General features: G+C 41.0%; 1 protein-coding gene across 15 annotated transcripts in view; it reads left to right on the forward strand.

Annotated features, from left to right (window-relative positions):
• PXDNL (peroxidasin like) overlaps positions 1 to 14740 on the forward strand; it is a 480152-nt gene that overhangs the window by 286540 nt on the left and 178872 nt on the right. For all 15 annotated transcript variants that reach the window (XM_058444093.1, XM_058444094.1, XM_058444096.1 and 12 more), the window contains one exon: positions 12761 to 12832. Coding sequence is in view for 6 of the 15 variants with exons in the window: in XM_058444089.1 (XP_058300072.1) it covers positions 12761 to 12832 (72 nt within the window). In the remaining 9 variants the exon portion in view is untranslated. The remainder of the gene's footprint in view (positions 1 to 12760; positions 12833 to 14740) is intronic.

Below are 14740 nucleotides of genomic sequence, written 5' to 3' on the forward strand. Positions count from 1 at the left end.
GATTTCTATTCTACCTTCCTTTGTCAGTCCTATGTATTGGAAAGCATTTAGATTGTACTATTGGAAGATGCTACCTGAAGGATTGGTGCATTACAGATAATTATATCATAAACATTTGAATTATCAAAGCATGTGAATTTTCATAATATAGTATTGAGTCTGCTGCCCCGTGTCTTAAATGTTACATTTGGAAAGCTTCATCCAGGGATGGTTCCGTATATAGCAACCTGACACTTTCTATTACATCTGAAATTAATGATTTAAAAGGAAAGAAATAAGGATTACAGTTTGGAAATATGTTATATTTGCTGACTGAAACAATTGAGTCTTTTTTGCAATTTTATTCATTAACTATTTCATACAACTATCATTATGGTTTTGTCCTAGTATCTTTCCCTTCCCTATTATCCTCTAAATGTTAAAAGCCTACTATTAGTTTATTTCTTACGGCTCCAGCTGAGATAAAAGCCATTTATTCTCAATGCAATGCAGATATGCTCGGGATTTCAAGCATCAACCAACTTCCTCAGTGAGGAATAGAGCTCTGTGTTCTTCAATAACTGTAAGGGGTTCTATTCATGGCAGACTGTCCTCCTCTAATTTGTATATGGCTTACATCCAGAAGTGAAATGTAAAATAAAACCATTGTTATGGAAATAGAGGAGAAACAATATTCATTTATGGTCAGGTTTGGTTAAAGCTGTGTCTAGTTCTCTCTGAGGTGTAAATCCCCAGGTGACAATCAAATACGTCTACGTCTGGAAACTGGTTTTATGGGTTTAATTGGGAGAGTCTTCCAGGCCAGAATATTTAGAACATTGTAGAATTTTATAGTTGGTTAGAATCTTGTGGAGCAAACTTAAATATAACTTTTTACAGTATATGCATTTAGAAAGTGAATTTGAGTTTCTAAAGCCAATTTAGAATAAAGGAGGCAGGCATGCATGCATGCCAATACGAATCTACAGTGTGTTGTTCTTTTTCACTATTGTGAGGAAATATATTTATAGAAAATGTTTCAATATTGTGCATCAGTGACCAGTGCTAATTTTTCTGTAACTTTCATTATAGCTTCATTCTCTTTCTTATTTAAAGTTTTCTGTTGTTGCAGTAATCAAATGCCATGCTTGTCCGAAGTCACAAAAAGAATGTAGTAAGGTTGCATTGGTGTGCAAGCTGAGGCTTCTCTTGGTCCCTTGCACAGTATGACTCATCTTCCCCTGCTCCTAAGATGTGGGCCCACCACCTTCATGCTTGGGGTGGCCCTGATGTTTCTGAAGCACCTTTCACAAGGCACAGTGCAGGGCATGTCAGTGCTGACCTCTCGTGCTTCCCTTTCTTCACTGCTTCCATCCTCAGAGTGTTTATGCCGAGGCCCTGCCTACAAGTGCACAGCCTCACCTGCAGAGCAGCACAGCCTCACCTGCAGAGCAGCACAGCCTCACCTGTGGGCATCAGCCTGCATCACGACTCCTCCACCCCACCCACCACTTATTCATCTCCCCTCTGCAACCAGGTCTTCAACACTGCTGCTAGCTAGAGTCCTGTTTTGTTTGAACAAATCTTAGCTTCCTGATGCTTATGTACAATTGATTTTGTTTGTATGAAAACTCAAGAGGCAGAGGGAGAGGTGGATCATTCCACAGCATGCAGGCACAGACCCTACCAGGATGCCTTCCTTGCCTTATAATTGGAACAGAACCTAGGTTGGGCTGCTTGCCACTTGAGAGTTGGTGGGAGGAAAAGCAGCTTTATTCAAGAGCCAGCAAACTGAGAAGATGGCAGACTAGTGTCCTAAGTAACCATCTTAAGTCAGTATAGATATCAGACTCTTTTTTATGTTAAGGGAAGCAGGGTGGGGAGGAGGGAATTGAGATCAAGAGTCACATGATCGTGACTGCAGCCATCTGCGCACCAGCGAGGGTCCAAGAAGGTTGGAAACTTTGTCCTTGGCCAGGTCATAGTGCTTTTGTAAATCTTCAACAAAACATCATTAGTTGTTTACATACTTCTCCTTTAATCCCAGAGTTAGCTTCAAAAACTACATGTGGCTGTTTCTGCATTTTATCTCAGTGCTCTAAAGTTATCCTAGCCTACATGCAGGATTGGGTAAAGACCCCTTAAACAAAAATGGAGTGTGTTATATTCATTCATTTGCTGTTTCTCTGTTACAGAATCAATGCCGCCATCTCCCTTTTTCTGTATTACTCTTCCAAAGAGATCTTCACTTTATGGCTGAGAGGGGGACGTATTGGAATATCTCCTCCTTTGTGATTAGGTCCTTCTTCTCTGACTTCTGTGTGCTTCTCTCAGTTCTTAGAAATCCCACCATCCGTGTCATGTCAGGTCTACTTCTTACCCCTGTCCTCACATCTCAGGAGGCTCAGTCTTTGCTCCTCTTCACACATTTATTTCCTCCCCTGGATCTAACTTTGTTGCTCTCTTTTCTTCATGGCAAGAGTTCTGAAATTTCTACATTATGCTGCCCTTCTCTGAAATACCCTGTACTTGTTCCGTTTTCAAAATGTCAGTAGGTGTATACATTGTGCACACCTCCCCACTTGAGTTTTTTTTAATGGGAATGGTTTCAGAGGGAGCCGTCTGATCTGACGAGCATTGTCCACGGCCACAGTGCCATAAAATCATGGAGCATGAAGGAGATGTCAGAGCAGGCAGCCATTCCTTTGCTTTTAAATTCAACTGAAATCTTTTAGCCAGTAACTTGGCTGGATGATGGGGGCATTCAGGTTCAGGGCTGAGAAGAAACATAGCAGTTACAGTATACTGGGGAAGGGGACTTTACCTTCTCCCTTTCTTGTGTTTTTCTCACATTTCTTCTCAAGCCTACTGTACCCAGGAGAGGGAGCATTGCACTCTTCATCCTGGGCATTTCTCCCCCTTCTTGGGCACTTCTGCCTAGAAAGGGGGGAGTGCATTTGATTGGTTGGTGATTGATGTCCCTGGATCAGGGTGGCTCTGCGGTGACCTCAGTCATCCTTTTTCTGCCCCGCCTGCCTGAATCTGGCCTGCAGCCCCCTCCTTGCAACCTGGTCAGTGAGTGGCTTTGGAGTACATACTCCAGGCCCTGCATATCTCTGTACATAAGCTTGGGAAGGGGACCCGATGATTTTAATTTGGAACAGAGGAACAGATTTGATTTGTATCATTGTGAGCGATGTGCATTTTATTCTGAGTGAGCACTGGAGGGTTTTGAAGGACGGTTGGCATGCCTGATCCAACAGGCCTTACAATGATCACTCTGACTTCTGTGTTTCTTGCATTCTTCTTTATAAAAATTTGACAAATAAATATTGTATATATTTATAATGTACAACATGATGCTTAGATATATATATACATTGTGAAATGGCCAAGTCAAGCTAATTAACCTATGTCTTACCTCATAAGCTTATTGTTTTGTGTGTGTGGTGAGAAGATCTAAAATCTCCCATCTCAACAAGGACGGCTATGTAGACAACAGGCTATGGCCTGGCAAGGGCGGGGGACCAGTTGGTTGCTTTGCTGTACCCTAGGCTAGAAGTGGTGTGGCCTCAGGGTAAGTAGGCAGCAGGGTAGGTTTAGGATGGGTGCAGCATCTGGATCTCTTTTACAACCAACCACTTAGATGTAGGATGTTGGAGAAAGAAAGAAGTCAAAGGAATTACTGAGATTCTTGCCCTAAACAACTAGAAGGAAGTGTGGTGCTCAGCTGAGATGGACATGCTGGGAAGTGGGCATGAAGACTAATCAGGATTGCAGATTTGCACAGAGCAAGTTTGAGTTGTCTACTAGGCAGCCACATGGGCATGGGGCTGGCAGTAGGGCATGGGTCTCCAATGTAAGGCAGCAGTGAGGGCTGGCTGTGTAATGTGGGTATCTTTGGCACCTGAAAGTGCTCATGTTCCTGGTACTGGATGTCGTTGAGTTTGGCTGGAAAAAAGGAGAAGCCTCAGGACTCAGCCACAGGCACTCCAGTCCAGGAGGCTGGGAAAAGAGAAGGAAGCAGTGAAGGGCCCTGAGCAGTAGGTCCATTGAGGTGGGAGAGGATCTGGGAAGATGGTGTCCTGGAAGCCAGGGAAGAACATGGCAGGGAGAGGGACTAACTGACGCATTCCACTGCTGCTGAAAATCCACTAGGGAAAGGACTAAGAACTCAGTCCCAGCTTTAGCAGCGATGATCAAAAGGAGCTGAGCTCCTTGTCCTGAATGACATAGCCACAATTCAAAATTCACACCCCTGTTTTTCTTTTCTACATTTCTCTTATGTTTCGCAGTTGACTTTGCCTTTTACCTTAAGGGGAAAATTGAGGGCAAAGCTAATGGACATCTCACTAGCTTTCCTTGTGACAAGAGACGATGGTGAGTTAGTGCCCATTTCCTCTGTTCTAGCCTGTTTCACTGGGACACATTCCTGCCTCCTTTTTACAGTCACATCTTCCAATAGCACTTTTGGTGCCATTGAGTACCATTGGTCCTGTGCAAGGTCTTCCTCACTTTGCTTCTATTAATTTTTTCCTCTTCTTATTTGGCACCCCTTTAATAGTTTTCTATCATTTCATTTTTTCTAGGATTCTTTGGAAAAGCTCTTGCAGCCTTCAATTGAGGCTCCACATGGCAGGCATTGTCACCACCACTCCTTCCTGCTCAGAGAATAACGCCGGCTCTAGCTCAGGTGTTTCTCAACCTGGCACTGTTGACATTTTGAGCTTAGTAATATTGTGGGGCTGGCCCAGGTCATGTAGGATAAGATGTTGAGCAACACCCTGGTCCCTACCCACTGGAGGCTAGTAGCACCACCACCTCTGGCTGCAACAATTAAAAGCATCTCCAGACATTGCCAAATATTCCCTGGGGGGATGGAGGTGGACAAAACAAAATCATCCTAAGCTGAAAACCACTGCAAACTATTGCTCTAGCTAGAGTCTCTCTTTCTAGCTAACTTGCAGTCCTTTGTTTGCATAGCTGCTGGCAATGTTGTAAAATAAAAATTTCACTAAGAAATTTCATTTCTTTAAATCTTGTCACGTGTCTTTATATCTTTAAGGTAGAGTTCAAACCACCTTGTTGAGCACAAAGGAAATGTGTGATTCAGTTCCTGCCCAAGTCCATCTTTCCAGAGTTCTGCAGGCAACCAGTGCTTCTGTACCACTCAGTTCCTTACTGTTCTGTATAACAGTCCTGCATTTTCATGCCTCTGCACCTCACATACATTTGTCTCCCCACTTTCTACACTGTTTTTTCTCTTTTGCACCTAGGTCAGTACTGTTTGTCCATAAAAGTTAGGTAAAGAATCCTTTTCTCTGCATAATTTTTCTTTATCTTTAAATCTAATGTAGCTCTTTGGATTCTCATGGTATTCCTTGTATCCCATTATCTTAATACGTATTCTACAAGACTGTGGTCATTGATTCCTTGTATTTTTCCACTTACCTAATTCCAATCTCTGAGAAGGTCAAGGATCTTGTCTTACACTTCACAGGCACTCAATAAGTACTTATTAATGTTTTAATGTACTAAAGGAGCCAGAGGAGTGAAGTTATATCTGACACAAGCAGTCACTAAGTCCTTAATGAAAAAAAAGTACTGTTGAGCTTAAATGGGTGAGCAAACACTTTGAATATTAGACACTACGAAAAAAATGGGAGAGATTCCAGAGATAATGAATTTGGTTAGAGGGTGCTCAGACTTATGAGGGAGGGGAAAGTCACAGGTTGGCGCTGAATCTTGAAAAGCCTTGAATTCCTGCTGAAGACAGTGAGAAGACATTGATGATCCTTAATAAAGGGGATGGTCTAATCCGCATTTTTTCAGGAAGAACCACCAAATAATTCAACATAGTGTAGATTGGAAAGAAGAGACTGGATTTACATGGAACATTTATAACTATTAGTTCAGGCGAAAAGAGATAGAGATTGAACAAAGAGTGTGAAAGATTTTTCATAACTCTCAATCATGCTTTATCTAAATATCTAAACTATTGTAGAAACATGGCTTTTTCTATAACTTTTTTTTTTTTTTTGAGACAGAGTCTTACTCTGTCACCCAGGCTGGAGTGCAGTGGTGTGATCTCGGCTCACTGCAACCTCTGAATCCCTGGTTCAAGCCATTCTCCTGCCTCAGCCTCCTGAGTAGCTGGGATTACAGGCACACACCACCATGCCCAGCTAATTTTTGCATTTTTAGTAGAGACGGGGTTTCACCATGTTGGCCAGGATGGTCTCAATCTCCTGATCTCATGATCCACCCGCCTTGGCCTCCCAAAGTGCTGGGATTATAGGCGTGAGCCACTGTGCCCAGCCTTTTTCTGTAACTATTCTAATTTAGGATTGAAATAACTTCCCAAGGAGTGAAGCTTGTGCAGTATGATTTTTAACTGGTTTTAACTCTTTAAGAATAAACATAATTCTCTTTATAATGAATTTTGGTAGAATACACTGTTATTGACTTTAGCACAGCATGCAAATGAGATGCTGGAAAGCTTTTCTCTGGAAACTAACGGATTATGATAATTCAGTCAATTTTATCTTTAAAATCAGTTGAAATAATTTACTGTGCTCTGAAATAAGGATCTTCATTCAGATGTTTAATCAATTCCTAAACGGTATGAATAATTTGTTGGTGTAATAGGTAATTCTTGCTTGCTATTGTGCAATGAAGCTAAAAAGTGTCTATTTTAATCTCAGCTGAGATTATTATACAGAAAGTTGGTGTCATCTCAATGCACCCGGCCCGTGGATGTGAGGCAGGACACAGTGGATCTCCAAGCCAGCTGTCAGCTTTTCGTCTGAGCTCTCTTTCATGTGCTAGGATTGTTGACATGTTATGTTCAATATCCCCTGTATTGCTGTCTTCAGATTCAGATGTCGTTAGCTTATGTTACACACATATAGACACAGGCAAAATTACATACATAGACACACAGAGACACACAGACACACTCTGGTGTGCAGCCTCCTTCTACCAACAGTACTCCTTTTTTCTTTATAATCTCATGGATTTTGAGAAAATAAAAAGCAGCTACTTTGTACAAAAAGGTTGAGAACATTGACCGTATATGCCATTTTGATTGTGCAGTTAGATACAGATAAATATAGTGTTTTTCTCCCCATCTCTGCTCTTGTCTTAGATCGGGGTTGCCAAGGTGATCATATGGCGCAGAACATTTGTTTTTATGTGGCTCAGTGAGTTCACACTGAAAGCTAAAGTGATACCAGCAACTTCTCACCCTGAGAATCATTCCCTCTCTATTATTTTTGTTGTCATTCTCTGGCCACATGCTCTTGCTCTGCATGTTTTAAAGATCGTAGGAGGATTTTTGTCCTTACTTTGGTGGCCTGATACCTTTGGGTGGTTGTGTAAATAAATATTTACTTAGATAAGGGATGTCAAATATGTTGTCAGTGCTCACAAAAATGTGTGATTCTAACATGTCCCTTTGAAGTGAGATGGATTCTCTTGGAGAAGCCCCAGGAAGACTTTGATAGATGCCCTCTAGGTTCATTAGTGCTCAAGGATTCTATAAAGTTTTAGGAGATACAATTAAACATCCATTATTAAGATCTGACTAAAGTCAGGCTTGTGTAAATATTTGGGATGGTTCTTCCCCAAGGAAATGTAATGTCATTATAGATTGTTGAGCTGATATTAACTCAGAAAGCTTTTATTAGGGCTCATACTCCCATCTTTTGTTTTATACCATAGAACATATGAAGAGTTCATTGTCTTATCCTCACATTTGCAAAGACAATGCTCATGCAAAAATACTGGCTGGTCATTCATTCTTTCAGTGATCAACTATGTATTGACTATCTATTTGTCAAACTCTGCTAAGAAACTAGGGATATGAATATTACTTTAAATCCAATGTGATTTCTGTCTTCATGGACCTTAGAGTTTAGCTAGGGCAGACAGACATAATCACATAATCACTCAAATATAACGTTGCAACAGTACAATGCTGGGTGAGCCCATAACACGGGGATTTGACCAGGAGCTCAGGGAAGGCTTTCCAAGGAAAGAGCACAGTAAGATCTGAAAACAGGTCCAGAATTACCAGGCAAGAAGGGTGGGAAGGTTTACTGGGCTACAAAGACAATCATTCAGAGACTGCTGTAGGCAGGAGTATGGCAGGCATGTGGCTGGGAGGAGGCCAGAGCACTGGGATTGAGGTGGAGCAAGAGGGGGATAAAGGAGATACTGGAAGGGCATTTCCAGGCAAGACCAGGCTGGAACTTGGGCTCTGTTAAAAAATTCTGTCTTTATTTCTATAGAAATTAAAAGCCATTAAGGGTCTCATATTTCTATTGAGGGTAGACCAGATGGATGTAGGCAGACCAGTTTGTTCTTGTATTTTAGTAACTGAGGGCATAGTTTGCTCTAGTGCAGAAGTAGTGGGTAAGAGGAGAATGGAATACATTCAAGAGATATTTAGGAGGCAAAATGATAAACACAGAATTGGGTAAGATACAGGGAGTGAGGGAGACGGAGGGGTCATCGCTAGTTTTCTGAGTTGTGCAAATACATATACAGCAGTGCCATAAATTGAGACAAGCAAAAATGGAGGACAGCCAGTATGGTGAAGGAGGATCCTGGGCTGGGTTTCGACATGTTGGATTTGAGGTTCCTTGAGACATCTAGAGGATATTTTAAGAAGACATTGGGTGCATGAATTTAGGTCCTAGAGGTAAATTTGGGTTGGAGATGTAATTTGTAGGTCTTCTGCATAGAGATAATAATTGAAGCCATGGGTGTTGATGAAATCGTCTGGGGAAGCTAAGTATGAATCAACATAACAAGACAGTGGCAATAATTTCCTGCCTGCTTTAAACAAAGGGATAACTACTAATTCATTTACATATAAATTTATGAAGGGACTTAAACAGATTTAAACTCCTCTCAAGTAATCATTCATATTTATCTACCTGCAATAGATATCCAAAAATGGCAGGGTTATCCAAAGCCTAGAAAAATAAGGTGTAGGAGAGGATAGTCTTGCTATCTTATCAAGGCACAGAAGGGAGTGGGGATCAAAGCTAACTCCCTTCTTATTTGAATCTGCTAAAGTCATCACATAAATCAAACACATATAACCTAAAACATCCTACTGCTTTAAATTGGCTTAAAGTTTTAAAAAATTTTTGAAAAAGATTTTTTTAGAAAATTTGTCAAATCATATGGACTCAAAATTTAATATGCTTGCACTATAATCAAGCAGAACTCTCCGGGTTGTCTTACTTTCCTGCAAGGAACAAAATCTACTTACATGCATTTTTCTCATTCATTAGTAGTGAATTCCAATACCAGTTGCTTACCCTACTGTGTATTAGATTGAAGTCCAGCAGAAAACATTTGTCCTTCAGGGCATCTCTGGGTGGGTCTAAGATTGCAGTGATTTATTCTAGGGAAGCATGGCTGGAATGGGGAATAGACAGGGCTCTGTGATTAGTGGACTCTCAGTGGGTGCATTGTGGAAAAGGAGATTATGCATTTCTCATGAATTATGAGCAATTCATAGTAAATGTGAATTGCTACCTGTGAAATATTTAAATATTAAATCGATATTTATTAATTACTGTGGATAAACACATAGTAGCTATGTGATATTGGATAAGCTGTTGTATGTTATTCTACTCCTTAGATTGTCTCTTTGCTCCAATTTTAGGTGGCTCAGTGTGTAAGATGCCCTCCCAAGCGAAAGCTGTCTTTCTAGTTCTAGCAATGCAGACACCTGTGCAAACTATGGAGGATGCACATTTGATCAATGATGGCAGGAATACTAGTGCTACATGAAAATTCTTATGCTAAACTCAAGTTTTCTTTATAATAAATTGTTTCAAAGCATTATAAAGTTGAAAGAAAAAAAAAACACTTTTGCTGAGCTTATACATAAGCTAGAATACTCACTTTGAAAATCTGGAAGTTGTTAGGTTGGCTAAACCACAGACCTGGCTCGTGAGTCCTTTCCTGTGACCTGTTAGGTTGTTTTATGACTGGAATGCGATGCTTGCCTCCAGTTAAGAACCCCACAGCTTCACATTTAAAAAGCCACTAATGTAGGCAAACTGAGATCAGGAGTGTAGAGAGCATGGGTTTTGCTGAGTTCGTGGCTTGGATTTACCATTGATTGGCTTTGTGGCCTTGGGCACTTTCCTTCTCCCTGTGGAGTATCTGTTTCCATACCCGAGAAAGGCTCTGCTCCAGGATTCTTGGATCAGGTTTCCATAGCTCATCTCTGGGTGCTCTGTGTCAGCTGAGCCTGTGCACGGCCACCCCCTTTGCTGCTAGAGAGGCTGGCTGTGTGAAATTGAACAAATTACTTTATCTCTGTACCACATTTTTCCTAATTAAATAATGGGGTATTTATAGAACCTACCACACAGTGCAGTTGCAGAAATTAAAAATGACTAAATACATGTAAAGCACTTAGGACAATACATTTTTTTTTTTTTTTTTTTTTTGGCTGTTGCTCTTATTTACTTTATGCTGAGTTTGGTGCCCTCATCAGCACTTACTCCTGTCTTCATAAAATGTCTATCTGTATTCTACAGGCCTGGGCCTGTCCAGTATACACAGAGATTGGAATCCAACCATGTGGTACATTTCACTTGGGAAGAGAAACCTTGTAATGGACCCTCCTTCTAACGCCTTCTTCACTGTAGTCACAGAGACTTCTCTCTCTTCCCTGCTTTCAGCAGCCAGTCTTCGCCTAACACTCCTCCCCTACATCTGCTTTCACTCTCCCAGCCCCTACCTCCTTTTTAATGTGCTAGACCAATGACACAGGTAATGATTTTGTGGGGGACAGTGTGTGAGTGCATGGGAGTATGTGTGTGTGACTGTGTTAGTGTATGTGAGCATATATGTGAATACATGTGTCAATGTGTGAAAGTGTGTTAGTGTACATGAGACAGTGTGAGTGCGAGCGTGACAGTGTGTGAGTGTGTGAGATTAGGTGTGTGCGAGTGTGTAGATGTGTATCTGACTGTGATGGTGTGCGTTAGTGTATGTGTGAGAGTGTATGCGAACAAGTGTGAGTGTGCACGAGTGTCCGAGAGTGTGTGTGTGTTAGCATAAGTGTGGTAGTGTATATGAGTATATGTAAGTGAGTGTGAGCATGTGTGAGTATGAGGGAGTCTGTGAGCATGTGAGGGTGTGTTCATGTGAGTGTGTCAGTGTGTCAGTGTGAGACAATGTGAGAGTGTGTGTCTGTCAGTATGAAAGTATGTGTGAAGCTGAGAGTGTCTGTGTGAGGGTCTGTGAGTGTGAGTGTGTGTATAATTCAAGGCAACCAAGGTAAAGTTGTTTCATGCTAACCCAAAGGCAATTATTGCCAGGTCTTATACAATGTCACCACTGTAAAATGTCATCACTTTTAAAATGAACAGAAGCCCCGGGAGGAATGCATGGGATACGGGCCAGGATGCTGAATTTCAGAGAGTAGTACAGTGTAGCACTGACTCTGGATCCAACCTCAGGCAGTCTGAAACAATCATACCTTTCCAGTGACATGGTTTTCATTCTCTTGTGATTATTATACTTTTTCATTCGGTGTCTGAAGTGCTCTTCCTATAATGATTTATAAGAAGGAAGCCTAGGAATGAAGTAAAAGTATTCCTTTTTCTTAAACATTTTTCTTTTCTCCTTTCAAAAATATTTCTAATTGTGATGAAATAAATACATTTTATGCAAACGTGGGCTGTAAAGCTTTCTTTTTACCTGCCTGCCGTTACTTCAAGTCAAAGAGCTTCCCATTGACAAAATCAAGTACCATTCACTGTGTCTTCCCACATAAATGTACAATATCCTCTTTTCCAATTTAGTGTGAAACTTTGTTACTTTTCATGGTAACTTTGTATCTGCAGTGCTTTCTTCAGCAGTTCACTATAGACGGCTATATATCACTGTTGGTTTCATTGAGATTATTTGAAAAAGCTGTGTTCAGAAGTCAGGTGCAGGGAATACATTTAAATTTTCTAAGAGGAGTGTGCAGCCTTCCCCATGGATCTTTCTGTCTGTTGGGAAGATTTGCTTCGCAAAGGTCTGCTCAGCTGTCTGCTTTGGAAGCATGCTTCTCCATTTCATCACAGGATTTCTGAAGGAAATGCAAGCCTTTCTGTCTTCAGTTGCCCTGCTTTAAGAGAAGCCTTTTTGAAATGGAAGCTTAGGAAATAACTCCTGGATCAGTTGCACAGAGGGGATACCGAGGTCTGAAAAAGTCTAATTCCAAAAGGATTAAAACAAGACACATTACTTCTCATCCATCCCCCAGGGTTAAGATTAATTCATTTCAAGTATGATGATCATATGACATCAAATATGCCATCCTTTGACTCCGTCAGACAGGACACTTCTCCCTGTTCTGAAATGTAAATAAGCATGTGGTCACTTGTAATGTATCTTATTATGTTTGTAATCTTAATTACTACCCTAACTTTGCTTACATTAAACATTTTAATGAGTAAAAGAGTAATTTCAACAACCAGTTAGCATCGACTCAAGAGGCTCCCTGGGAAAAGGGGGCAGCATCATGCCCCTTTCTGGGTGGGCTTCGGATTCCCCTTTGGAACATCAGGTTTTTAGACCCAGGACTGTGACGAACAGAAGAGACAAAATATCTCAGAGTTTCTGATTTTTGTATGTGATATATAGTGGTTGGGGCCAGTGAAATTCACAATTTCAGCTGAAGCAATTGCTAATTCTTCAAACATTTTATTTTACTCACCAGCACAAAGAATAACCAACTTGATCTTTTGCCTTCCAGGTATATTCATTTCAACCAACTAGAAACGCTACAGCCAGAGACCTTTGGAGACCTTCTGAGATTAGAGCGACTGTAAGTGTTGACCCTTTAGATGTCCTTTGCTTCTGCTTTACATTTTCCGTTTATACAACTCATCTGACTGCTGTGGAGATCAGGCCACTTTGCTGTAAGCTTTAGAGGCATAGCTTGTATCTTGGCACTATAAAACAGAGTTAATATAAAGCTTTCTATGCTTAAAATCAGTGGAGAAAAGGTGAAATAGCCAATTAAAAATAGGGCAAAAGAGAGGAAGAAGCACTTCACAAATGAGGGAAAGCTATTTTAAAAACTTACATCAGGGGTCGGGCAAGGTGGCTCACACCTGCAATCCCAGTACTTTGGGAGGCCGAGGTGGGCGGATCACCTGAGTTCAGGAGTTCGATACCAGCTTGGCCAAGATAGTAAAATCCTGTTTCTGCTAAAAATACAAAAAAGTAGCTGGACCTGGTGGCACACTCCTGTAATCCCAGCTACTCAGGAGGCTGAGGCACGAGAATTGCTTGAACCCGGGAGGCGAAGGTTGCAGTGAGCCGAGATCATGCCACTGCACTCCAGCCTGGGTTACAGAGTGAGACTCCATCTCAAAAACAAACAAACAAACAAACATAACCTTACAGCAGAATCTAGTATAGTTGAACATATACCTCCCCTATGACCTAGCAGTTTCACTGTCAGGTACATACACAGCAGAAATGCACATATGCACGCACCAGAAGATGCGTTCTTGTATCTGCAGCAGCGTTGCTTCTGGTAGCTCCACACTGAGAACTACTCAAGTCTCCAACAATAAAAGAGTAGAGAAATAAGCTGTTGTATATTCATAAAATATAATACTGTACTGCAACACAGATGGATGTCAGAAACATTCTGAGAAGAATAATATAAATGCTGGAACTTGCATAGTTCTATTTTATTCTCAAAATAAATTTTAAAAGAGATAGCAGAAATACATGCGGTGTTGAGAAGTCGAATGGTGCTTCCCTTTAGTAGGAGAAAGGCCGTTGGAAATGGCAGGGGGAGCCTCTGTAGGCCTGGCAATGTTTTGTATTCTTTGTTTTTCCTGGGTGGTAATTACACAGCTGTGTTCACTTTCAGGTAAGGCGTTGTACTCTACATCACGATGGCTACACTCTTCCAGATGAACGTTGTATTTCAATAAAGGCTTATTAAATAAACAGTGACAAACCACAAGGGCACTTGGACATCCTTCTTCTGTTTTGTCTTTTATCAAATGAAGTTACTCTGCTACTTCAGTTTTTCTAATACCTTATATTAATAAATTTATTTATTTATTTTACTTTTTTATTATACTTTAAGTTTTAGGGTACGTGTGCACAACATGCAGGTTAGTTACATATGTATACATGTGCCATGTTGGTGTGCTGCACCCATTAACCTGTCATTTAACATTAGGTATATCTCCTAATGCTATCCCTCCCCCCTCCCCACAACAGGCCCTGCTGTGTGATGTTCCCCTTCCTGTGTCCATCTGTTCTCATTGTTCAATTCCCACCTATGAGTGAGAACATGTGGTGTTTCCTTTTCTGTCCTTGCGATAGTTTGCTGAGAATGATGGTTTCCAGCTTCATCCATGTCTCTACAAAGGACATGAACTCATCATTTTTTATGGCTGCATAGTATTCCATGGTGTATATGTGCCACATTTTCTTAATCCAGTCTATCATTGTTGGACATTTGGGTTGGTTCCAAGTCTTTGCTATTGTGAATAGTGCTGCAATAAACATACATGTGCATGTGTCTTTATAGCAGCATGATTTATAATCCTTTGGGTATATACCCAGTAATGGGATGGCTGGGTCAAATGGTATTTCTAGTTCTAGATCCCTGAGGAATCGCCACACTGACTTCCACAATGGTTGAACTAGTTTACAGTCCCACCAACAGTGTAAAAGTGTTCCTATTTCTCCACATCCTCTCCAG

The sequence above is a fragment of the Hylobates moloch genome, unplaced genomic scaffold (genome assembly GCF_009828535.3).
Source record: "Hylobates moloch isolate HMO894 unplaced genomic scaffold, HMol_V3 SCAFFOLD_9, whole genome shotgun sequence".
Classification (NCBI taxonomy): Eukaryota; Metazoa; Chordata; class Mammalia; order Primates; family Hylobatidae; genus Hylobates; species Hylobates moloch.